The sequence below is a fragment of the Durio zibethinus genome, chromosome 25 (assembly GCF_047325235.1).
Source record: "Durio zibethinus cultivar Kanyao isolate XHJ-2024 chromosome 25, ASM4732523v1, whole genome shotgun sequence".
Lineage (NCBI taxonomy): Eukaryota > Viridiplantae > Streptophyta > Magnoliopsida > Malvales > Malvaceae > Durio > Durio zibethinus.
The window spans coordinates 15,345,506-15,370,835 of record NC_143186.1 but is presented as its reverse complement, the minus strand read 5'-3'; the positions used below and the strand labels follow the sequence as shown (position 1 = coordinate 15,370,835).

The 25,330-nt window shown below is 31.9% G+C and overlaps 3 protein-coding genes across 4 annotated transcripts; 1 reads left to right on the top strand and 2 right to left on the bottom strand.

Moving 5' to 3' along the window:
- Nucleotides 1-2,728: 2,728 nt before the first annotated feature.
- On the bottom strand, nt 2,729-3,901 carry LOC111276222 (F-box protein CPR1-like). The gene has a single exon (XM_022862001.2). It carries the CDS (start codon nt 3,899-3,901, stop codon nt 2,729-2,731), a length of 1,173 nt encoding a protein of 390 aa, XP_022717736.2.
- A 5,316-nt stretch (nt 3,902-9,217) lies between these two features.
- LOC111304465 (eukaryotic peptide chain release factor subunit 1-2-like) lies at nt 9,218-9,733 on the top strand. The gene has a single exon (XM_022900989.2). The coding sequence runs from the start codon at nt 9,218-9,220 to the stop codon at nt 9,731-9,733; it is 516 nt and encodes a 171-aa protein (XP_022756724.2).
- Nucleotides 9,734-10,097: 364 nt separating this feature from the next.
- Nucleotides 10,098-22,149, bottom strand: LOC111275833 (3-deoxy-manno-octulosonate cytidylyltransferase, mitochondrial). Of its 2 annotated transcripts, none has more exons than XM_089754313.1 (8): nt 21,763-22,149; nt 20,923-20,968; nt 11,949-12,035; nt 11,734-11,858; nt 11,424-11,563; nt 11,260-11,311; nt 11,048-11,158; nt 10,098-10,387 (listed from the first exon to the last, which is right to left on the bottom strand). In XM_089754313.1, the coding sequence occupies exons 1-8, from the start codon at nt 22,015-22,017 to the stop codon at nt 10,295-10,297; spliced, it is 909 nt and encodes a 302-aa protein (XP_089610439.1). In that variant the 5' UTR covers nt 22,018-22,149; the 3' UTR covers nt 10,098-10,294. The 2 variants fall into 2 exon arrangements, with proteins under 2 accessions (XP_089610439.1, XP_089610440.1); XM_089754314.1 differs by having other exon boundaries at nt 10,216-10,387; nt 11,007-11,158.
- Between the last annotated feature and the right edge of the window lie 3,181 nt (nt 22,150-25,330).

Below are 25,330 nucleotides of genomic sequence, written 5' to 3'. Positions count from 1 at the left end.
TTTAATATGCATAAATATTAATAAAATAATATATAAAAAATAAGAAAAATTCAAAAAAAAAAAATTTCTACCTGAATCGGATTGGTCAACAGCCCAGTCAACGTAAGGTTCGGTTCGACAGTTTAGTCCGACGGTTCGACTAGGTCTGGGTGGCTCAGCGGTTCGAGCACATTTCGGTTCGGTTTGGTCCAGTTCAGATGGATCGGTCAAGGGTTAAAGAAGAAACGGGTCGTCGAGTCAGGTGCGCGGACCTCGGGTCGAGTCATAGGTCGACGCGCGAATCCTTAGAGGCTAAAATGACGTCGTTTTGGGCATTTATTGAAACGACGTCGTTTTGTCTATTGACAGCTTATATAAAAGTTAAAAAAAAAAAAATTTTACTCATTTCCTTCTTTTTTCATACAAAAAAAGCTTTTCTTCTCTCTCTTTTTTTTTTCTTCGACCAAACGCAGATGGTCAGCCGGCCATTACTCCGCCGTCGCTGCAACCTTTCACCGGTCACCGGCCGTCGTTGCTAAAAAGAGTTTCCACTTCCCTAGATTTGCTAGTGAAGTTTTGGTGAGACTATTTTTTTTGTATTCTGACCCTTTTTTTTAAGCTGACCCCTTTTTTTTCTTCTTCATGTAGGAAGCTTGGCACTGGGTTCCTCCTTACGGGGAGGACTGTGTATTTTTTTTTGTGTTTTGTTCCTTTTGTTTTTGCAGCGTCTCTCCCCCTTTTCTCCTTATCTTTTGGCTTCGCTAGGAGCTCTATTTATAGAGCTCTAGCCATTCGTGTTTGGGGGGAAAGGCATGGGGCTTGGCATGGGGTGTAAGCATGAGCCCCATGCCTTTTTTATTTTTTTATTTTTTGTCATATCTGGTAGTGGTAGGTTTAGGTGATGGGGGGTAGGGCATGGTGAGATATAGTGGCAGTGGTAACGGGGATGGCACCACTGCCATCCTCGATTCTTTTTTTTGTTTTCTGTTCTTTTTTTTTGTATTTTGTATTATTCTTGATATTTTTTTTCTTGTATTTCATATTTTGTATTTATATTTCGTATTTATTTTTTTTTTGGACAAATTGATGTCCACAATTATTCGAACTTTAATATTTGCTCAAATCCAGTCAAAAATTAAAAAAAAAAAACAGAGTCAAAACCCACCTAAAGCAAAAAAATTTAATTTTTTATGCCATTGAAATATAATCATTTCAAATAATGAGTAAACCACATTAAAATCTAACACAACATTCTTCAATTCAATCTAAAATTCAAACAAATTACCAACACTTTACGCACTCTAATTGCATCATCCTTCCATCTCAAGCTAATGAAAAATTGTGATAAAATTAAATAAAAAATATTATAAATTTAAAAGAGATGCTATCTATGAGGAGAAGAGATGGTGATGCCGAACTTAATCCCAAATTTTCGAAGGTGAAGAACGAACACCGTCCCCAGCCATCAATGACTTGTATTTTAATTTATTAGGTACGATTGAAAAATTTATTGATCAAACCGTTAGTTTTTGTTTTATTTACTTTACTCTTTAATATATTTTCTTTTTTTTTACTTGTTTATCTTTATTAACAATTAGCAATTAGGTCAAGTACATATAGGTCAAGTACGTGCCAGAGGGGGTGAGTCACTCATTTTTCTCTTTAATTTATTCATTGATAAATTAATTATAAATTAATTATAAATTTATAATAAATCTTTAGTAATTTAGTAAAAAATATCGATAATTTAATAATAAATTAATTATAACTTAATAGTAAAATATTTATAAATAAGAGTAAATTAAAGTTAATTTAGTAATAAATCATTGATAATTTGAAAGTATATTACTTTTTAAATTAGTAATAAATTATTAATTACATAATAGTAAATTAATGATAATTTAATTGTCAATCATTAATAATTTTTTTATTCTTGAAGTTGTCAAAAATTGAATTTTCATTACTATGAGAAATAGAGTAAGAAACTTTATCTTGGAAAACTAGAATAAACCTAATATAAATCTATTCAATAAAAAAAAACTAATGAAAAAATTCTAAATTTCAATGAAATAATACCATTATTGTATAAAAAAATTATCTTATACTAAAACTGAACTCACCCATTCTTATAACAATCCATTATTAAATATATAATAATACAAAATTTATCAATGATTACTAAAAGTATATCATAAATTATTAAACAATTACAAATAGTACATTAAGAGCTTATTAAAATTTTATAAAAAATTATCAAAATTGTATCAATAGTTACCAAAATTATATCATAAGTTATGAAAATTATATCGAAGGTCACCAAAATTTTATTAAAATAAAAATTATATCAAAAGTTATTAAATTTTACTTATAGTATATCAAATCAAAATTAAATTATTAAAAATTCATCATTATTATGATAGTATCAAAAAATTATTTATTAAAATGAATTTTTTAAAATGAAAATTGCACATGTATTATGCACATATTAAAAACTAGCGTATATATATCTTATGAAAATATCTTAATATGGAATGTTCTCTACTCTTAAAATCCACAAAAGAAAAAGAAAAATCTAGATTGCCTAAGCAAAATACAAAGTTTCAGCATTAGAATATTTAGATTTTTTTTATAGTGCAATCATGAGACAAAAAAACTTGAGAAAAAATTAAGGTAATTTACCCCCTAATCCGCAAGGAAAGTAATCAGCAGCATGGGAGACTAACTTGCGGTCTGTTTTCATAGCTTCCTCTTACGGCCTCTCTCTAGATGTTAATGATACAAGGTTTTCGTGACAAATTTGTACTTCAAAAGAGCTATTTTGACACGTAGGGATGTTAACATACCTAACACTTTTGTTCTTCGGATTGTAATAAAATATTAGCCTTGCATGATCATGTCGGACGTCTACTAAAACTTCGTCACAATTCTTTGAACAAGTTAAGGGATGAACAAACAGACCAGCGTAACTAGATATATACCCAGTATGAAAGTATGGAATCGAGAATAGCCTTGTCCAGGATTCCTGCACGCCATACTTCTTCATCAACCATATGTCCGCTGTGAAATTATGGTTGCCATTCAGGTCCATTGCACAAAGCTGTTCCCCCAAAACCTCTATAGTCTTGAAATCAAATCGATGAGGTGGGATGTTCCAAGCCTTATACTCTTGATCTTGATGTTGATCTTGATCAGGATCTTGATCAGGACAACGAAAAAACTGTTGTTTGTGAGTATTAAGGTTGATTGCTACAATGAATACATCGCTGTTTTCCATCATTTCTTTCCACGATCTGGATACAAGCCAGTGTAAAGCACCACTTGCATACACTCCACTACCGGAACCACAATAAATCCAATTACTGTAATCGTGAATCTTTCCCCATGATTTCGATCTTAGACTATAAAAAATTCCCTTATGTTTCGATTGGTAAGTTTGAGAAACAAAAATTACCTTATAATTATCGTCGATGGGGTCATATCCCAATCCGAACAATTTCATAGTTTCAGGAGTAGGATAAAGGAGGAAATTTTCAGGCACAGGGGGCAAAGTCAGGTGCTCCCTGGTAGACATGTTCCACAAAATATTACGATTATAAGCCGAATTGGACAAGCAAAGCAAGCCGTTGCATATGCCCAGCACTTTAATGGAGCCTCTGAATAATTGCCTCAAAGAATCATCGGCGACTTCCTCCACGACAAGTAACGAACTCAAATCCACCAAACTAAGTTTAGTATATTGGACAATTACAAGGCTGCTGTGACTGTTGCTTTGGGTGGATCGTTTGAGATGGAGTTTGATGAAATTTTGATCGTTTATTAGAAAACACCATCCTCGGGATACACACTTGAAGCGAAGCAGGCTCTTTACCGGTAATCGGCTGAGTATGTCGTTAATTAAATCCGATGGAACGTGCTTCTCCATGACTCTTTCCTGCTGCACCGTTTCGTGATCGCTGGCTCTTGCCTGTTTGTGTTGGACGAATTATGAATTGTAAGGTGTGCATATATATATATATATGTGTGTGTGTGTGTGTGTAACCCTAGAGCAATTCAATTTGGACTAGGATTTGGAAAACCATTTATTTCCGCTATATTAGTCAATCTCGGACTAAAATTTTGTTTTACTTCTTAATAATCTGATTGGTTGTATGATTTCTACTCCAATTTGAAAACTTAAATAAGAATTGATTTTGGAACAGAGTACAAAGAAAAGATACTCCAATTTTTTTGCATTGAGATATTTTGATCTTATATATGATGGTTAATGATATACAAATGACAAATCAAGTTCAAAAATTGAGGATACTACTATTATTAATACTAGAAATTTTTGCCCGGCTTCGCTTGGGGATAAAAAGTTCTAGTTAGTTATACGATTTTTAATTTTTAAAAATATGTATATATGTATATATATATTTTACATACTTTAATTGATATAATTAATTAACATCTCAAAAAAATAGTACTTAAATATTTTATTTAATGACAAATATGTATATTCATATCAAAGAGGTTTTTTTTTTTTTTTTTATCTCCGTCCTTTAAATATTATACTTAAAAAATAAAATTAAGTATGAATATAATTTTCATGCATTATATTATTTCTTGTAAAAAATATATTACCCATAAAATAGGTAGATATTTTAAATGCATTATCTAATCTTATTTAATTTAATTTAGTATATTATTTTCATACTTTCATTTATTTGTTTTTGAAATTATAAATAATATTATGAAATAAAATATTTCTAATAAAATATATATTATATTGAAATAAAATATTACATAAAATTAAAATTAATTTTAACATTTACACTGTAAATAATTAATATAATTATATTTTTATTTTTATAAAATTAATAGTTGATTGACATTTATTGCATTGATTAAGTCAATGTAATTCTTTGCATATTTGATTAAGTGTATAGTTTTTTTTTTTTATTTCTTGAAAATTTGTAATATTTTATGTTTGATTGTTTTGTGATTTCCTTAAGAAAAAAGAAAAACAAAACTCCAAAGAGGGCTTGATTGGCAGTCAAATGGCAACCAATTAATATCTCAATTGAAAAATAATATATTAATTTAAATTTAATTTTTGTAGATACACTAAAAAAAGCCAAACCTTAAATCTTTTTGGAATTGAAAACTGAATGAACAATAAAAGATAGAAAAATTATTTAATATACTAAAAGGAGAGTTTTTTAATTCTATAAATGAGATTAAGATGATGACAAATGTTTTATTTTTTAAATTTATTTTTTTATTTTTTTAAATATACACTAGGGGACATATGTTATATCTTAACCTCATTTGTGAAATTAAACATTATCACTGTCAGTTTATTTGATAATTTCTCTAATAAATAATAGTACAAAAACAATAGATCTAATAGGTTTAACTTTTATAAGATGGCATTGGGATAATAACGAATGGCATTAAATCGATAGCTCAATTAAAGAAAATCAATAATGTGTCAAAAATTAACAACTTTAATACAAATAGGTTTAAGTTTAATGGTAAGTACTAGATAATTACTAGCGTTTCGCTGCAGAAGTGTAATAAAGATGCTAGTTAATTATGAAAGTAACACAAAGATCTTTATTTCAATTGCTTATGAAAATTAATTTAATTAATTTTTTTAAAAATTTTTTGTCTATATGTTGTTGTGAGAGTGAAATTTTTTATTTAAATAAAAAAATCAAATTTACAAATTTATAAAATCACTTTTTGTTCTTTTATTTTTTTATTATCAAATAATTAAAGTATTTTTCTAATAAATAAATAAGTAAATAAATATATAATAAAAATTAAACAAGAAAACAAAATAAGAAAAAGGAAAAGAAGAATACCAAAAATTTGGGGCAAAAGCTCGGGTCATTGTCTATAACTGTTCCTAAGTTTCTTTTTACTTTTGTGTTGTTCCCTTCTCCTTGTTCATTGTCTATAATTATTTAAATAAAGGCTTAATACGAAACTGAGAGGGACTATTTACACTTTCACTACTTCTTTTCACACCCCACTATTATTAACACTAATTCCTTCCCCAAACCAAAATATTAATTTACTAAAAAATCCAAACACCCCACACTCCCTCTCTTCTTCTTCATTGAAAGCCCTAAACCCTTAAGAGATTAAGCCCCAAATCAAGCCCTAATCACCTTTTGATGTTCGATAGCTTAGAGTCATAAGTAATCGTTTGTTTTTCTTGTTTCTAGTTTTTCATTTGATTTTGTATTTAGTTCTAAAAGATTTAGGATTTTATATTTAGAGATGCGATTTAGGGTGGTGATTCTAGCATTCGTTAAATGAATGTCTTGAAATTGTTGAAGGTTTATGAAAAATCAATGTCTGAAAACTTCTTCAACATAACAAAAATTCATTCCCAAATCCCTCAAAAGTTTTTGGATATTCACTTTCAGAAACCTTTAAGAATTTTGGAAAATATATTTTCAAAATTTCTCAATGGTTTCTAGACATTCATTTTTAGAATCCTTAAAAAACTTTTAGAAATGGATTTTCGATATACAATAACTTTCGGTTACCAATAAAGACCAAACAACTTTCCAATACATAAGAATTGACCTAATATGTCATCAGCAAACTGCAAATCCACTAATAGATACCTCTAATCTTTTGGCCATCAGGCATTGTCCGTTCAATAACATTTGTAATATTTTACAATTTAAATGGATGTGCATCTGAAAGGAATTGCTAAGTATGAAGAGGCACTCATGCAAATTGGCTATTGCACCATGTGCGATGGAGTGTGACTGCCTCACCGCACATAGTGCAATAGCCATTTTCACGAATGCTCTTTTCAATTAGCAATTCCTTTTAAATGCATGTTTGTTTGAATTGATAAAGTATTTCAAACGTTATTAACCAGACAATGCTTAGCCAAAATATTAGAGATTTTTACTATTGAATTTAAACATCGCATACATCAAAAAAATCATTATAGACTTGTTTGGAGATCGTAGCAAGAGACATTCAATATTTTCATGGTAAACATTGGTTAAGAAATCGTAATAAAGAAACTGAAATAAAAAATTACTTCCAAAAATACATTTATGGATAATTGCAATGCTTTCTAAAAATGTATTTCTAGATAACTGCAATACTTTCCATAAATGAATTTTCGATATAATTAAGAAATTTTCGAAATAAATTTCCAATACATTAGAGAAGTTTTCAAAAATTCATTTTCCATAATTTACTGAGAAGGGGTGTAAATGTTAAAAAAAATAATTAACTAATGGATATTTAAGTAATTTTTTTATTGGTTAATTTTTTGGGATGTATTGCGAGTTTTTTTGTGGTGCAAATAGTCCCTCTCTCTAGCTAAACAAAAACCATTCTCACCTATCACAATTTTTTTCCAAAATTACTTACAATATTTTTTAATGACTAGTTTTAAATTAAAACAAAAAAGGGTAACTTTAATATATTGCATAGATTTTAGCATCTGTTGGCTTATATATAAATAGATATATATATAGATATATATATATATATATATATCACATGTCTTTAATATATTGAAAGGAAGGCATATATATTGTAAACGAGCATCATGAATGAAATTAAAACTTTTTGCTTCTATTTTCACCATTCTCTCTTCTTCTGCGCTATTCTCTTTATTCACATTTCTCTGGTCTATTTCTGTCTCTTCTGTTCTTTTTTCTTTCCTTCTTCAATATAGTTATAGTTATTCTGTGACATCTTCTTGGCAACTAAAGATTTCAAGTAATTTTTATTTTCTTTTTCTCTTTCGTTTTATTTTAGTAGTTTTATAATCTTGTCTTTTCTTTCTTTCTTTATATTTATATTTTTTTTCTCTTTTCTTTCTTTATATATGTCTTTTCTTTCTTTCTTCATATACGATGCATTTTCTTGAGCTCCAACTTCTTATAAAAAAATTGAAGCACTACAGTTCTACCTTAACTTTGATTTCATTGTCAATCCCTTATGAAGATAAAAAATATGTGATCAATAGTTTGGAGAACAGGTTGGATATGATAACAAAGGAAAGAAGTATAAATTCTTTTTCTCATACTTTAGAATTGTTGAAAAAAATTGAGAGGCTACTTAATCCAAATAAGCTTCTGTTAGGAAATCATTGGGAAATCAAAAATTGAGGGGTCACTTAATCCAAATGAGATTTTGTTAAGAAATAATTGAGAAATCAACACGCACACACAACACCCACACGCAAAATAACAAGCTCAAATCAAAAATAAAAATATAAAAATATATTTGTTTCGACCCACACGCAACACCTACACATAAAATAGCAAGCTCCCACACATAAAATAGCAAGCTCAAATCAAGAATAAAAATATAAAAATATATTTGTTTGGACCTAATTCAAAATGACCTACCCCAAACATAATCCACTAATAAATTATAAGACTTTTAAAATGAGAAAAGTCTCCAAAAACTCCTTACTCAAAAATTAACCGAAAACTCAATTACACAATTTTAATAACTTATTCACCTAATTATTCTCTTGGTGTCTAATTATATGGGATTACCAAACTAAAACCAAAACATCTTATTTATAAAAGTGAAACCCCTTACAACTTTACTAAACTCCCAATGTGGGATAAAAGACAAGCTCTCAACTCTTATAACTTTACTCAACTTTTGATGTGGGATTATAAGTTTCAAGGCAAATCCCAACAAATATTTCTTTGACTTAATCTCCAAACACTTCAACAATATTTACAAAACTAACACGCTTACGTTTCTTCTTTTCTTTCATCACAAGAATCCCAGCAACCGAGCCTTCATTAAAAAAAACTTTAGAGAAGCCAATTTCCTTTTCCTATGTCCCTTTTAAAAGGGGTTTGAAATTGGATTACATTGTTCAAAAAGAGTTCAAGACTAAGTTTCTTCAAGACCTTTTAGATTTTGAAGATAAATTTGGGTTTTTTCTGGTAGGATGGAAGCTAATGGGTCTGATTACAGTTTCTGGTAATGTTGCGAACGTTCTTCCTGATATTCATCTTAGTGAAAGAATATTAATGCAAGGAAGTCATAGGCAGTTTGAGTATTTAGCTCATACTTTCTTGGAAAATTTTTGGCTTATCGAGTCTCTTATGGGATGTACTTCGCTGATTTTTGGTTCATCTTTCGATATTGACTTTGCCTTAATGGAGTGTTTGAAAATGTTGCCTGACAGGAGAAAGCTATTGAAAATTTTTGGATCTAAAATTTTTAAGAACCTTTTGAAAGAATGCAGTATAGTTTATGGAGGCCATATTCCTTTAGCGAAGCTCTCAATCAGTCAGTTGATATCTTAGGGAATGTTGGTATAGTTATTCAAAAGAGAATTCCAAAAGAATATCTTGAACTCATAGCACATAAGGATGATAGGTGTGTGGTAGACATCGAATCAATTATGAAACTATTGGAGTTGAATTGCTTACGTGTTGTATTCTTATGGAATGAGTTAGATCTAGTAGCATTTGAGTTACAAGATATAACCACAGGGGCCAGAAAAATGGAGTACAAGAAGCAGGGAAAGGAGCTTGATATTCGCGGGAAATTTGTTGTTATTAGAAAGGAGTTGGTGCTTGAGCGAGTTCTTCAACAGTGTAGAACTCGGGATATTCAATTTGTGGTAGCTACTAAAGATTATCTCGAAGGTTCGATGTTTTGTAAGGGCCTAGGTGGAATTGGCGCCATTTTGAAGGCTAGGGAGGAGATATGCAAGCTGCTTCAAGAGGAAAAGGATGAGAAAGGTGCCTGATTACTATGGTAGGTTTTGTAGATCATGGTTGCTCATACTTCTACTTGGTTTTGTACTTCTTGATGTTTGGATTTCCATTACTTTGAGCACATTTTCTGATTTTCATTAACCCTGCTTCTTTGATTTCTTTGCTGTTGCTTTGACTGGCAATAATTGCCTATGAATCTAATTGGGTTTCTCACTTTATCTGTTGTATAAATTCTAAAAACTGGTACTTTACCTCAGTAGAAAGTTGACCACCCCAGGATACAACTTTTTCTTTTATACAAGTTTTAGTTATTCAGCTTTGACTGCATGTTGCTGCTTTGACTTAGTATTTGGATAGGTGCTTTAATAAAAGAAAAAAATGGTGCTAGAAGACGTGTAAGATTGGGTGACAGGTCTATCATATCTTCACCAACAAAGAGTGCTACAAGGAATTTTATGGTGGTCATTCTTCCTTTCTTTCCTAAATAATGTAAGTAATTCTTTCCTAAATAATGTAAGTAAAAAAACATATAATGATATAACCTATTCCATAAGAGATTCAATTATAAATGTCTGATTTGAGTTCTCTTTGAACTAAGACAAGTTTCTCTCGCGCATTAGAGATTCGATCTTCTCCACATCTTCAAGTGTGTCAACTCCATGAGCCTCGTGATCAACCTTTATGACCTGCGGAAAAACAGGTGTGAATTAACATGATCATCCAAATTTATGACCAGCTTATCTATTTATCTTTTAATACAAAATTTTGGTATTTAATACCCAGAAAGACGCACTATATACTATCCAATATTAGTTCAAATCACTTCAATTACAGCTTAAATGCCAATTGCTTCCACCGGCTACATGAATCAATTTTCTTCAATCTGGATAATCAAAGATAATGTACTTTTGCATGAGGTAAAATATTAGCTGATTTTGCTGCAAATTTCAGGAAGGGTGTTCTGACTTCTGATGTCTTTAGAAGATCAACTCACCCCACATTCATATTTGATGAAGCAATCTTCTGCTATGTGAGGGCAGCTCCATCATGAATATCAGTGACATAATGAGAGATTTAGCCTATGGCCTTTTGCCATGTGAATGCTTGCATACGACACCAGGTTATATTTGGTAAGTAATATGAAACTACAGGATTAAGACAAGTGAATTTCAAAGTTTTAACAGCACATGACACGTTATCATCTCTCAAGTGTCATAAAGTGAAAACAATGGTCTAAATGTGATAAAGAACACAATGATTACATTCATGCAAAGTGGTAGACAGGGTTTAGTATAATTGTCTTACCGGCAGAAGGATTAGACAATGGTATATGATTTTTACCATACCTTCATCTTATAGCCATTCTCAAGGACTTTAAGCTGTTCTAGATCTTCTTCAAGTTGCAGTGGAGTAGGCTGAAGCTTTGGATATATTTTTAGAAACTCTGAATCATAGCTCTGTTCAGACATAAAATTCAGTAGCATCAATCAAATGAAGAAACAAAGGAAAAATAGATTTATTTTTAATTTTAAACAATAGCGAAATTTAATCCTGAGACCTGAATTCCAAGATGAAGCAAGTATGGAAACTGTGGATTGACTTTCGCTGATCTATATCAATTCAGTCGACAAATACATTAGTGCAAAATGCAAATGCAATTAAAACAAAAGATGTAACACTTAAAATACTGACGCACAAACGCATAGAGATGCATAATCTTACTTGTTAAATGGAATCAGTCCTCTAGAGAAATAAATAGCATAGCCACGATTATCTACCACACATTTCACTCTATTTGGATCAAAAGCATCTTCAGGTTTCAAAGAGGTGACAGCAGTGCTAAACACTGCATCTGGTGCTGCCTGCAACACAAATAGGCCATTTTGATACCACATAAAACAACAAGCACTTATGCAAGGAACAAGATATATCACAGAAAAAAAAAAAAAAAAAACTGCAGATATCAACCTTAACTTTAATGCAATAGAACCAATACTGACCAACCTACTTTATGAAACTCAGAATAACAAACCTGCAGAGCTTTAACAATTCCATCTATTATCTCAGGCTCAATAAGAGGTTCATCCCCCTGAATATTCACAACAATGTCATACTTCTTCTCTAGCTTTTCAAGTGCTTCATAACATCTTTCAGTGCCTAAAAGTTACCAAAGAACGGATCCACCATGTCAGCAAAATATAGAATGAAAATTAGCAAAATAAACATGATGATAAACATGGCTCCCACCATTTCGACAAGACTCTGATGTCATTATCACATCAGCACCAAATCCCCGACAGCATTCTGCAATCTTTTCATCATCCGTTGCCACAACTACATAAGAAAGAAATAATTATGTCAACACGACATAATGCAACGAGTGTCAAAGGCAATTCAGAAACAAAAGTTACAAGATATAAAAGATTCAGAATCAATACACTAAACTATGCAGCCCAGGTCAGAAGCAACCGTCAGTACATCCCTCATTTTTTATGCTCTCATATTTTGTTCGTAACACTTGTCCTAAAGTATAAATCACCAAAATAAAGGATACTGCATGATTCAATTGCTATAACAATCAAATTTTCATGCCTTCTACACGCAAAAAAATGCAATTTTTTTTAATAGGATGTGTGATAAACAAGACAAAACCAAGATGAAAATTTCAGTCATCAATCACTGCACTAAAACAGTAAAAATCTGATTCTCCTATGCTAGTTCAGATCCAATTCTCCTACATTAGTGCAACTTGATTTCCTAATTTATTTTTGAAATATTTCTCATTTACTCTTTTGATTTAGTCAACTATTCTAATTGTCAAGTTTTTAGGGAGGATTTGTTTCTATTTTAGAATAGACTAATTTTCCTTCCTTTTATTATTTATTATTTTTTGTTTCATGTAAGTTGTTTCCTAATAAGGAACTTCACTGTTCCTATTTATTTAGATGTACTCATTCATTGCAGATTGAATAAGAAGAAATAAGGACAATTGTTCTTTAAGTTTTTTAAATGGTATCGAGCAAATTGGCCTAAACCATTAGACTGTAACCACACAAGTTTCCATTATGGCTAGTAGGAGTAAGAACTCTTCTTCCATAGAGGTATGGCATGAGGAAAGTCACAAAGAGGTGATGCTCCAACAAACCCTTCAAAACAAGTCTGAAACCTTTGGAACTAGTTTACTAGCATAGAAAGGTAATTTCCAAAACGCCTTAATTGTTCAACAGAGAAATACACAATCTTGAATTGTTGATTCGAGAGCATTAGATCACACAACTGGAAATGCATCGTTACTCAACACATATAGACCTTGCTATCATAGTTCTGCTGTAAAAATTGCCGATGGCTCTCTCTCAAAGGTGGCAAGGATAGGTTCTATTGTAGTTTCGAAAGACATAACATTTGACTCTATCCTCCACGTCCTTAATTTAAGTTGTTAACCTACTTTACATCAGTAAGCTTACTGTGGGAAAACACTTATTTACAGCTAGTTGTAATCTTGTAATCTGTATATTTATATTTGTATCTCTAGAATTAAGTATTTGTATCCCTAGAATTAAGGAAGATTTAGTTTCCTAGTTTAACCCCTAGTTAGTTGTATATAAACTTACGATTCTTGTATAATGCATAATAAGCAGTTTTTCAATATACATTCAGTTTTCACATGGTATCAGAGCTTTAGGCTCTTCTTGGGAAGCAAAATTTTCAGCCTTCATTGCTGACTTTTTTAGGCCTTCATTGCCGAATCCTGTTTACGGCTTCATTGCCAAACCCTTTCAAAGAAAGATATCACTATCACCCAATTTGAGAAAATGTTAACTGGGAAAATCACTGGAGTACTACAGATGTCTCAGAAACAAGGAGAGTTCAACAGAAAAGAGATTGAAAAGCTGAGAAACTTATTGAAAATCCTTGAAAAGCCTACTACGGTATGTTCTTTGGGTAAAGTTTCTAGTTCAGGTAAAGCCTCCGATTCTCATGGATTAAATGTCTTGGTTAAGCCTATTACGAGTTCTTGGGTCATTGACTCAGGAGCCACAGACCACATGACACATTCCTCACAAAAGTTTAGTACATATAACCTGTGTCCTAGTAATAAGAAAATTGTTGTTGCTGATGGTTCACTTACCACAGTGGCAAGATTAGGAGATGTTCAAGTTAATCCCTCGTTTGTTCTAAAAAATGTTCTTCATGTTCCTGGATTGTCTACTAATCTGATATCTATACAAAAACTTACCAGAGATATGAATTGCAAAGTAACTTTTTATCCCTCTTATTGTGAATTTCAGGACCAGAGTTCGGGGAAGATGATTGGACTTGCTAAGGAGAAGGATGGACTATACTATCTTGAGACATCAAATAACACAAGTAGTATCAAAAATAGTTTACCTTCGTCATTTCTTTCTGAAAAATCTTCCAATAAAGAAAAAATCTGGCTTTATCATTTTCGTCTTGGACATTCTTCTTTTGTAACCTTGAGAAACATGTTTCCTTCTTTGTTCAAAGGATTAAATGTTGAAGATTTTCATTGTGATATTTGTGAATTTGAAAAACATAGATGTGTCTTTTCCAATCAGTAACAAAAGAAGTTCTACTCCCTTTTACTTGATTCATAGTGACATTTGGGGTCCCTCTACAATTCCTAATATTTCTGGTGCGAGATGGTTTGTTTCATTCATAGATGATTGTACTAGGGTCTCTTGGATTTTTTTACTTAAATCCAAATCAGATGTGAATAGTGTGTTTTTAAGCTTCCAAAACATTATCTAAAATCAATTTGGAGTGAGAATCAAGAGATTTAGGTCTGATAATGCAAGAGACTATTTCAACCAAAGTCTATCCACCTATTTCCAAAAAAAGGGGATTATCCATGAGTCATCTTGTGTTAATACTCCACAGCAGAATGGAGTGGCAGAGAGGAAAAACAGCCATTTACTAGCCACAACCCGAGCCTTTCTTTTTCAAGCAAATGTACCTAAATCTTATTGGGAGGAAGCTGTTCTCACTGCCACACACATTATAAATAGGTTACCTTCAAGAGTTTTGGGATTTAAAACTCCTATGGAACTACTCTCACAATTTTATCCCAACCTCAATACCACAAATAATCTCACACCTAGGATATTTGGTTGTACATCATTTGTTCATGTTCACAGTCATAACAGGGGGGGAAAGTTGGATCCAAGAGCGATTAAGTGTATTTTTGTGGGGTATTCTTCAACTCAAAAAGGATATAAGTGCTATCATCCTCTTACCAAAAAATTTTATGTGTCTGCAGATGTCACTTTTGAAGAAAATAAACCATTTTTTACTCAACCTTATCTTCAGGGGGAGACTTCATTCATGGAAGATAAGGATAAAGACTTCTTTTTGCTTGATTTGCCTCCTTCTTCAACATTTACACCCATTAATTCTTCTGAGTCGAAACCTGTTTCTGCTGAGCCCAAATTAAACACTGAATTTGAGTCTGAACCCATTCCAAATATGAAAGATGTGACAAAGGATAATATTGTTCTTAATTCTATGAAGGAATTACAGGTGTACTCAAGAAGGAAAGTTCCAGATCCTGAACCAGTGCCAGTCCAAGAACCCGATCCTAACTCTGGAAATGAGGTAACTACAGTTTTTGACTCTGTTTCTCAAAATGAGCATGAATCTCCTAAAACTATAACTAGTGATTATGATTTGCCTATTGCCGTTAGGAAAGGAACCAGAGAATGTACCAAGCATCCACTATACCCAATATCTAATTTTGTGTCATTTGAAAAATTCTCACCATCCCACAAAAATTTTCTTGTGAGCCTAAATACTATTTCTATTCCAACTACATTATCTGAGGCATTATCCAGTGAGAAATGGAGGCAAGCCATGAAAATAGAAATGGAGGCCTTAGAGAAAAATCAGACATGGGAACCGGTAGAGTTGCCTAAAGAAAAAAATTCAGTAGGGTGTAAATGGGTTTTCACTGTAAAATACAAGGCAGATGGTACTGTTGAAAGGTATAAAGCCAGGTTAGTGGCTAAGGGTTACACTCAAACCTATGGAGTGGATTACCAGGAAACCTTTGCTCCAGTTGCCAAGATGAATACAGTTAGGATTTTGTTATCATTGGCTGCAAATTACAATTGGCAGCTTCAACAATTTGATGTAAAGAATGCTTTTCTACATGGTGATTTGGAAGAAGAAATATATATGAAGGTTCCACCGGGATTTGGAGGTCATCTAGAAGCAAACAAAGTATGCAGGCTAAAAAAGGCTTTATATGGCCTTAAACAGTCTCCTAGAGCTTGGTTCGGGAGATTTGCCAAAGTGATGCTAGCAATGGGATATAAATAGAGTCAAGGAGATCACACATTGTTTATCAAGCACTTTGATTCAAGGAGAGTCACAGCTCTATTAGTGTATGTTGATGATATAATTGTAACTGGAGATGATGAAAAAGAGAAAGAATCTCTAAAACAGTGTTTGGCTAGAGAATTTGAGATAAAAGAGCTAGGGAGATTGAAGTACTTCCTAGGAATTGAAGTAGCTCACTCACGGCATGGTATTTTTATCTCACAACAGAAATATGTGATGGATCTTCTGAAGGAAACTGGGAAGCTTGCATGTAAACCTGCAAATACCCCTATAGATCCTAATCATAAAATTGGAGAAGCTAATGAAGATGCTGCTGTAAATAGAGAGATGTACCAAAGATTAGTTGGAAGACTCATTTATCTCTCACATACTAGACCTGATATAGCATATGCTGTGAGTGTGGTAAGTCAATTTATGCATAATCCTAAAGAAGTGCACCTACAGGCTGTCTACCGTATATTGCACTATTTAAAGGCCAATCCTGGGAGAGGTATCTTATTCAAAAGAAATTCGGGGTTAGTTCTAGAAGCATATACAGATGCTGATTATGCAGGTTCAGTAACTGATAGAAGATCCACCTCAGGCTACTGTACTTTCTTAGGTGGTAATCTTGTGACTTGGAGGAGTAAAAAACAGAATGTGGTGGCAAGATCAAGTGCTGAAGCAGAGTTCAGAGCAATGGCTCAAGGAATTTGTGAACTACTATGGTTAAAGATTATCTTAGAAGACTTGAAGATCAAGTGGGATGGACCAATGAGACTCTACTGTGATAACAAGTCTGCAATAAGCATTGCACACAATCCTGTACAATATGACAGAACAAAACACATTGAAGTAGACCGGCATTTCATAAAGGAGAAACTAGACAGTGGGTTGATTTGTACACCTTATGTATCAACCAAGGGTCAACTTACAGATGTGTTGACTAAAGGTCTCAGCAGTGCAACATTTCAAGGAATTATTTCCAAGCTGGGAATGGAAAACACCTATTCACCAGCTTGAGGGGGAGTGTGGGAAAACACTTATTTACAGCTGGTTGTAATCTTGTAATCTGTATATTTATATTTGCATCTCTAGAATTAAGTATTTGTATCCCTAGAATTAAGGAAGATTTAGTTTCCTAGTTTAACCCCTAGTTAGTTGTATATAAACCTACGATTCTTGTATAATTCATAATAAGCAGTTTTTCAATATACATTCAGTTTCCACACTTACGAAGGATAGATGTCATGTCACTAAATTTTTTCTGAACTTGTGTAAATTTTAGGAATTGGGCTCAGGGAAGATTATTGCCAATGCTAGGATGTGTGTAGGGCTCTACCTTTTTCAAGATGATGCGCTTGAGAGACCACAAAACTCTTGTATAGCCTTAGCTTCTAGTATTAGTAAGGATGACGTTATCATGTTATGGCATTATAGATTAGGACATCCAACTATTTCATACATAAAAGGCTATTTCCTTCATTATTCAATAACATCTCTAAAGATTTTTATTGTGAAATTTGTCAACTTTCTGAGTACACTCAAAATACTTACCCTAGCCTTTCCTATAAATCACCTCAGCCTTTCTCAATAATTCACAGTAACATTTGGGGACCGTTAAGAGTTAAAAATATTTTAGGTTCTAGGTGGTTTAATACATTCATCGATGATCATACTCGACTCACTTGGGTATTCCTTATGAAATAAAAATCCAAGGTTAGCTAAATCTTTCTAAACTTCAATAGCATGGTACAAACCCAATTCCAAGCCAAAATCTAAGTCCTAAAAACTGACAATGGAAGGGAATACTTCAACTTTGTGCTTGGCCCTTACCTCACCAATCATGGCATCATCCATCAAAGCTCTTGCGTTGATACTCCACTACAAACGGGGTTACCAAATGCAAAAACAGACATTTGATAAAAGTGACCAGATCCCTTCTTGTTGACTTCCAATGTGCCTAAATATTTTTGGGGAGAAGCTGTCCTCATTGCAACCTATTTGGTTAACCGAATGCCTTCTCGAGTTCTTGACTTTAAAACACCTTGTCAAACTCTCCTTACTTCCTACCCACAAACTCAGTTGAACTCTTCCATTACCATCAAACTCTTTGGCTACATTGCCGTTGTTCATGTTAGCCAACAAAACCGTAGCACGCTTGATCCCAAAGCCTTAAAATGCATATTCCTTGGTTATTCCCCAAACCAAAAGGGCTATAGGTGTTACTCACTCATCACAAAAAAATTTTATAGCTCTATAGATGTCACCTTCTTTGCGAATCTTCCAAACTACAGCAAGAATGATATTCAAGGGGAGAATACTACTTAGGAATATCAATTCTTAGCTGTTGACTTGCCAATTTCCCAACCAACCCCTTCAAAACCAAATTCCCACCCAGCCCCTTCAAAACTAGAACCTTAAACAGCCCTTCAAAACCAGATTCTCAACCTACCCAACCTATCAGCCATGTAGATTTCGAAACCCAACATGTTTAGACAACTCTTGACTCTACAAACCCTAAGGTTATGCAAGAAAAAAGCAAAAGAACTGATAATCTATTCAAGGAAGCAAAAACCACAAGAAGAAGTGGACAACTGTACACAGCCCAACACTAAAAATTGACCTGATCCGAGTCTCCAAGAACCTGAAACCAACACAAGTGATGTCCCTATTGGATATGAAACTGAAACTTGTGAGCCAGCTGGTGACCTTGACATTCCTATTGCATTAAGAAAATGTGTGAGATCATGCACCCGGGAACTTATCTACAAATACATTTTATATGATAGGTTAAATCCAAACTTTTGAGCCTTTACTACTAACCTTGACAATGTGCAAATTCCAAAAAATATTTAGGAAGCCTTCAATGAACCAGATTGGGAGGCAGCAATTCTTGAAGAAATCAAGGCACTAGAGAAAAATGGAACACGAGAAATTTCAGATTTGCCCAAAAGAAAAAACCCGGTTGGATGTAAGTAGATCTTCACAATAAAGCACAATGTAAATGGAAGTATAAATAGGTTCAAAGCTAGACTTGTTGCAAAGGGGTTCACTCAATCCTATGGGATAGACTATGAGAAGACATTTGCTTCGGTAGCCAAACTCAATTCAATTAGAGTTCTATTGTCACTAGAAGCCAACTTGGATTGGCCTCTCCACCAACTTGATATCAAGAATGCATTCTTAAATGGTGACTTGGAGGAGGATGTCTACATGGAAATTCCTCCTGGTTTCGAAAGGCAAGACAACATGGGCAAAGTGTGCAAACTCCAAAAATCTTTGTACGGACTTAAACAGTCTCTTTGGGCTTGGTTTGAATGGTTGACCAAGGCAATGAAGAGGTATGGATTCTTTCAATGTCAATCTGACCACACTGTGTTCGTTAAGTTCACTAATGAAGGAAAAAGAGTTATTCTTATTGTTTATGTGGATGATATCACAATCACTGGAGACCACAAGGAAGGAATAGATGATTTGAAGAAACTCCTTGCAAAGGAGTTTGAAATAAAGGACTTGGGGTTCCTTAAATATTTTCCTGGGATGGAAGTAACTCGGTCTAAGAATAGAATATCAGTGTCTCAACGTAAGTATGTACTTGATCTACTGAAACAACCGGCATGATTGGATGCAAACTTGCCGATACACCCATGGACTGAACTAATAAAATTGGAAGTGAAAATGGAAGCTCTCTCACTGACAAAGGGCTACCAAAGACGAGTTGGGAAGCTTATTTACCTCTCCCACACACGACCTAATATTGGGTTTGCAATAAGGATGGTGAGTAGATACATGAACAATCCAACCAAGAAGCATCTTGAGGATGTTCATTGCATCCTATAGTACTTAAAGAAGAGTCCTGGTGAAGGTCTATATTTTAAGAAGTCAATGGATAGGGCAGTTGAGGTGCACACAAATGCTAACTAGGTTGGATCAGTAACAGATAAAAGGTCCACTACTGGATATTGCACTTATGTTTGGAGAAATTTGGTCACTTGGAAAAGTAAAAAGCAAGCCATTGTATCTAGGAGCAGTGCTGAGGCTGAGTTTAGAGCAATGTCCCATGGAATTTGTGAAGGAATTTGGCTGATGAGGTTACTTGGAGAATTAAAAGTTCAAACTATGACATCTATGACACTGTTTTGTGACAATAAGGCTACTATAAGTATTGCCAAAATTCATGTTTATCATGATAGGACCAAGCACATAGAGCTGGACAGACATTTCATAAAGGAAAAGATAGAAAATGGGTCAGTCAAATTGGCCTTTATCCCTACAAGTTCACAAATTGCAGATATTCTAACTAAAGCTCTTCCTAGAAGCATTTTTGATGATTTGAAATCCAAGCTGAGTATGATTAACGTTCATAACCCAGCTTAAGGGGGAGTGTAGAAATCTAATTCTCCTACATTAGTGTAGATTCAATTCTCCTACATTAGTGTAGCTTGATTTCCTAATTTGTTTTAGGAATTTTTCTCATTTACTCTTCTGATTTAGTCAACTATTCTGATTGTCAAGTTTTTAGGGATTTGTTTCTATTCTATAATAGAATAATTTTCTTTCCTTTTATTATTTTTTATTTTCTATTTCATGTAAGTTGTTCCCTAATAAGGAACTTCACTGTTCCTATTTATTTAGATGTACTCCTTCATTGTAGATTGAATAAGAAGAAATAAGGACAATTGTTCTTTAAGTTTTCTACAAAAACCTAAATTCATGCTCTTACATTACGCCATCCAGTTGTCGAACAATCTAATCAACTCTAGCTCATAGACAGTAATATGATTAAATAAAGAATCAAATGATTTGAGCACACACTTGGACCTTTCCTCTAAAATTTTTTGAATCACCATAAAATTAAATGGAATTCAAGTAGCAAACATACCTAGATGATCCAAGGTGGTTGCCAATTTTGACCTTTCCCAAGTTCTCTGTTTAAGACCAACAGAAATGTCAGCAAGACACAAACATTTAATACGTCAAATTTTAGGAAGAAGGATGGAAATGCTTAATATTTGGCAATGAAAACTTCCACTTGGGAAAACCAAAGTTTTCTTCTCCATCATCTTGGAAAAAAAGGCTGTCGCTCATGTTTTAGTGAAACTTCACTTAAATTAAATTTAGACATATAAGGTCATGCTTTTGGACACAAGCTACTGCAACCTCCGAAAAGGATCCTTCAATCAATGGAAACTAACTTTTAACCTATAAAGTCCTTCCAATATATGAAAGAAAACCCAGATCTTTAACCAATATCAGAAGATCGATTGCGATTAACAAACTAGAATTTCCCAGTTCAAATATGGTTCAACTTCAACTCATTCCTAATTTCATATAGATCATTTTCCATCTAACACATTCTGATCCTACATAAGATCACAAAGAAATTTAAACGCTTCTCTTATATTATTCATCTTTCCCAAATATGGAATTTTGATTTTCCTAGGAATGTAACAAAATTTTAATATTTATTACAATGGGTGATTGCAAAATAAAACTATAATATGCTTGCACATGAAAATTTGGATCTTTTGCTTTTCTGATATTCTGTTCAAACATTCAAAACATTAGAAATTAAAAATTAACTCCTTTATCTCCTAATTCACATTTATCCAAAATCCAAACCAAATTTCTTAGAAAACCAAAACACAAACAATGCAAGAAAAAGGGCATATAGAAAATTGAAAATTCAGATAAAATCAGGGGACTTAAACCAAAAGGGTACCTGGATCATGGGTTTTCCAAGGATATGAACCAAAGGCTTGCCTTCGAACCGAGAAGAGGCAAACCTGGCGGGTATAATGCCCACGACCCGGGTCCGGAACTTCCTGGCACGACCCAGATAAGCACGTACACCAATGGCTGCAGCAATTGCTGTGCCGGCTAAAATGCTGTGAACTATCCAAGCTTTAGCTGTTGAAGAAGAAGACGACGAAGAAGAAGAAGAGGAAGATGAAGAGCAGATGGACATCGGGTTCATGTTTCTTTACAGTTTGTCAGAAATTTTTTGGTTTGGTTTGAAAGGGAGAGAAGGGGGAGACAGAGATCTAGAGGCAGAGTGTTTTAACCGTACACAGTTTAACTCGTTTTGTTTCAGTGTTCTTCAAGGCCTTTTTTTCGAGAATAAAGTAACGCGTGGATTTTTGGGGTGCTTTCTATTTTTTTTTTTTTGACCAATGAAATTAAATTTATTTTTCTTTTGTTAGCGTTATCAGAAACTGTTTTAGAAAACAAAATTGGGTATCCTTACTGTCTCTTTTTTTTTTTTTTTAATTAAGTATATATGAAACTTTAAATTTCAAAATCTAATGTTTGAATTTAAGAAAATAAATTGAATCTGTGTCCCCATATTTAATTCAATAATTGATGATAACTTTTATTCAAATAGATGTTATAAAAAATTGGAGTTTTTAAATTAAGACATTTTACACTAACAAATGACTTATGGATACACATTTTTCATATTTTTCCCTGTATTTTTGGTTTTTTTTTTTTTTATCTCTTAAGTCTTAAAACAATACAATTTAAAGTAACTTTTTTCTTTCCAAAATTACTATATTTATTTTGATAATAAAAGATGACTCGTGTACAAGTTATTAGGTTATTATATCAAAGTTCTAATTCAATTGAATAAAATTAAAATATGCTTGTTTAACTGACTTTTGGAATTTTTTTATTCCAAGCAATTAAAAAGATGCATGAACTGGAAAGGTCAAAGGAATCATGTTATTGGAGATATTGTAGACATTATGTCCGCAAATTAAAAATAGAAAAATTTTGAAACCTTAATCATACATAATGTTATAAAAAATAATGATTAAATTTTTTTTTTTGATTTGGTTAAAATCGTTTAGCATATATAAGTGAGCTTTGATCTTCCGTTATTTTGATGTCCGAAGATATTTAATTTTTTTTGTAGTTTATTATGTGAAACGGTTTTATTTGTTTCGTAAAAAATAATTTTTAAAAATAATTTTTTAAAAATTATTTATATTTTTTGAATTGAAAGAAATTTTTTGTTATTTAAATGAGTTAAGGAAAAATATTTTTTGTTATTTAATTTTTTTAAAAAAATTTATTTTTTAAAAATAATATTAATATTACTATTAAAATATTATAAAAAATTTATTATTAAAATATATTAAAATTATTTATTATTAAAATTATTCATATTAAACAATAATTATATTTTAATAATAATAATTAATATTAAAATATTATCTTAATATAAAAAATACTTAAAATAAAACTATTTATTATTCTTTATATTAATTATTAATATATTATAATATAATTTATTAATATATTATATTAATAGTATATTATTTATTAATAATATTTTATTTATTAATATATTATTATAATATTTATTAATTAAACTAATAATATTTATTTATAATATTATTTATTAATATATTATACTATAATATTTTTATTAATATAATATTATTTATAAATAAAATTATTTCCAAAAGTATTGATAAATAGTTTTACTTATTGATAGTCTTTTTTGGAAAATGTCTTTTCTTTTACAAATCAGTAAGATAATTTTTAAAAAATAATTTAATTTTTCATTGATTAATAAGTTATTTTTTGTTGATCATCCAATTTTTTATCAAATAAACATCTTAAAATATAAAAATTATTTTTCAAAAATCATTTTTTAAAAGTAATTTCTCGTGAAACAAACAAAGCATATTTTATTTAAACTCAAACTTTAGTTTAATATGTAATCAGTATTAATAAATTACATTAATTAAATTTTTTTTTTAAATTTTAATATTTACAATCCATTCTCTTACTTTACATTACATTGAGATTTTTTTTGTAAATATATATATATATATATATTAACGGCATCAAGATCAATACGCTGGAATGTTGGTTATTGTCTTTTATTATTATTATTATTATTATTTGAATAAGGAATCCAAATCTTTAAATAGCTATGCATGAACGTACCACTATTCCTCGAAAATTCTTAGAACAAGAGAAAACCATGGAATGCATCCCAACTCTTTCAGAATAAAATACCTTGGGATGGGACCATATCTTTTTAGGAAATGGCCAAGCAATAGCCAAATTTGAATATCCCTTCGCCTTCCACAATCAAGTCCTAAATTGGTTCCATTTTTAACCCTGAATTTTAAGAGATTCTGTTCTAGGTGTTACCAAGCTTGATCAAATAATGCCACCCTGAAATTCAATTTCCAGGAAATCCACAATTAAACACGGTTTGAAGCTGTAAACATAAACACATAGAAAGAATATATCCCAAATTGCAGATTCCATTTCTTTCCAATTCACACAAACGCCAACATATCACTTTGGTATTTGTCAGAATTTGATCAAACTTTGTATATATAATAGAGATTTCTAGTTGTCATGTGTAGTAATTGAAATGAAATTTCTGCTTTTACATTGCAGTTGAACTTATTACCGTTATTGTTTACTTTATCCTGTTCATACAATAATTTTTAAAATGTAACATTTAATAAGTCTGAATTCACATCCCAACATTTAGAATTCTTTCCTTTTCAACGTAGGCCTTTCTTAAATAAAAGAGATGAAAAATTCAAGCAAGAGTGAAATTACAGCTAGTAGTGATCTGATAGCCTAATCTCCAATAAGAACTGGTCTCTATGACTGTCCGTCCCTGCAGGGAAAGAGCCAAATCATGGATGGTTCAATCGAATATTTTTTTGTAAAACATTGATTCTTATAATAGAGAACAAACCATTAAAATTTATCAAAACACTTTAAGAATAAAGCACCTTGGGACCATAGGAAATGGGCTGGCAATTGCCAAAATTGAATATCCATGGTCTTGGTCTTCACCTTACACAACCAATCCTAGTTTGATTCCATTTTTAGATGCGGAATTTTATGAGATTCTGTTCTAGGTGTTGCCGAGCTTGAGTAATTTGGTTTACATTCCTGAAAATGGAGTCCTTTCTCAGGATTGTAACACAATTCATTGTCCCTTTGAGGCAATGAATAAATAGTTTAATATCACATTTCTTAAGAATTTGAGAGCATTAAATAACGCGTTTAGGCATGAAGTGTTTTGTTCAATTATTCTCATCAAAGTTAATTTCAAGCTTTTCCCATCAAAGATTAGTACATTATCACGACTGAAAGTTTAGTAAGGGGTTTCAAAATTTCCTATAGAACGAATCACATATATACCTTCAAACGAAAAAAGGGGCATGTGTCTTTCCTGGCAACTGCAGGGAAGTCCACAACTAACAGGGTCGAAAGCTCTAATTAACACTAAACCAGACAGAATATAT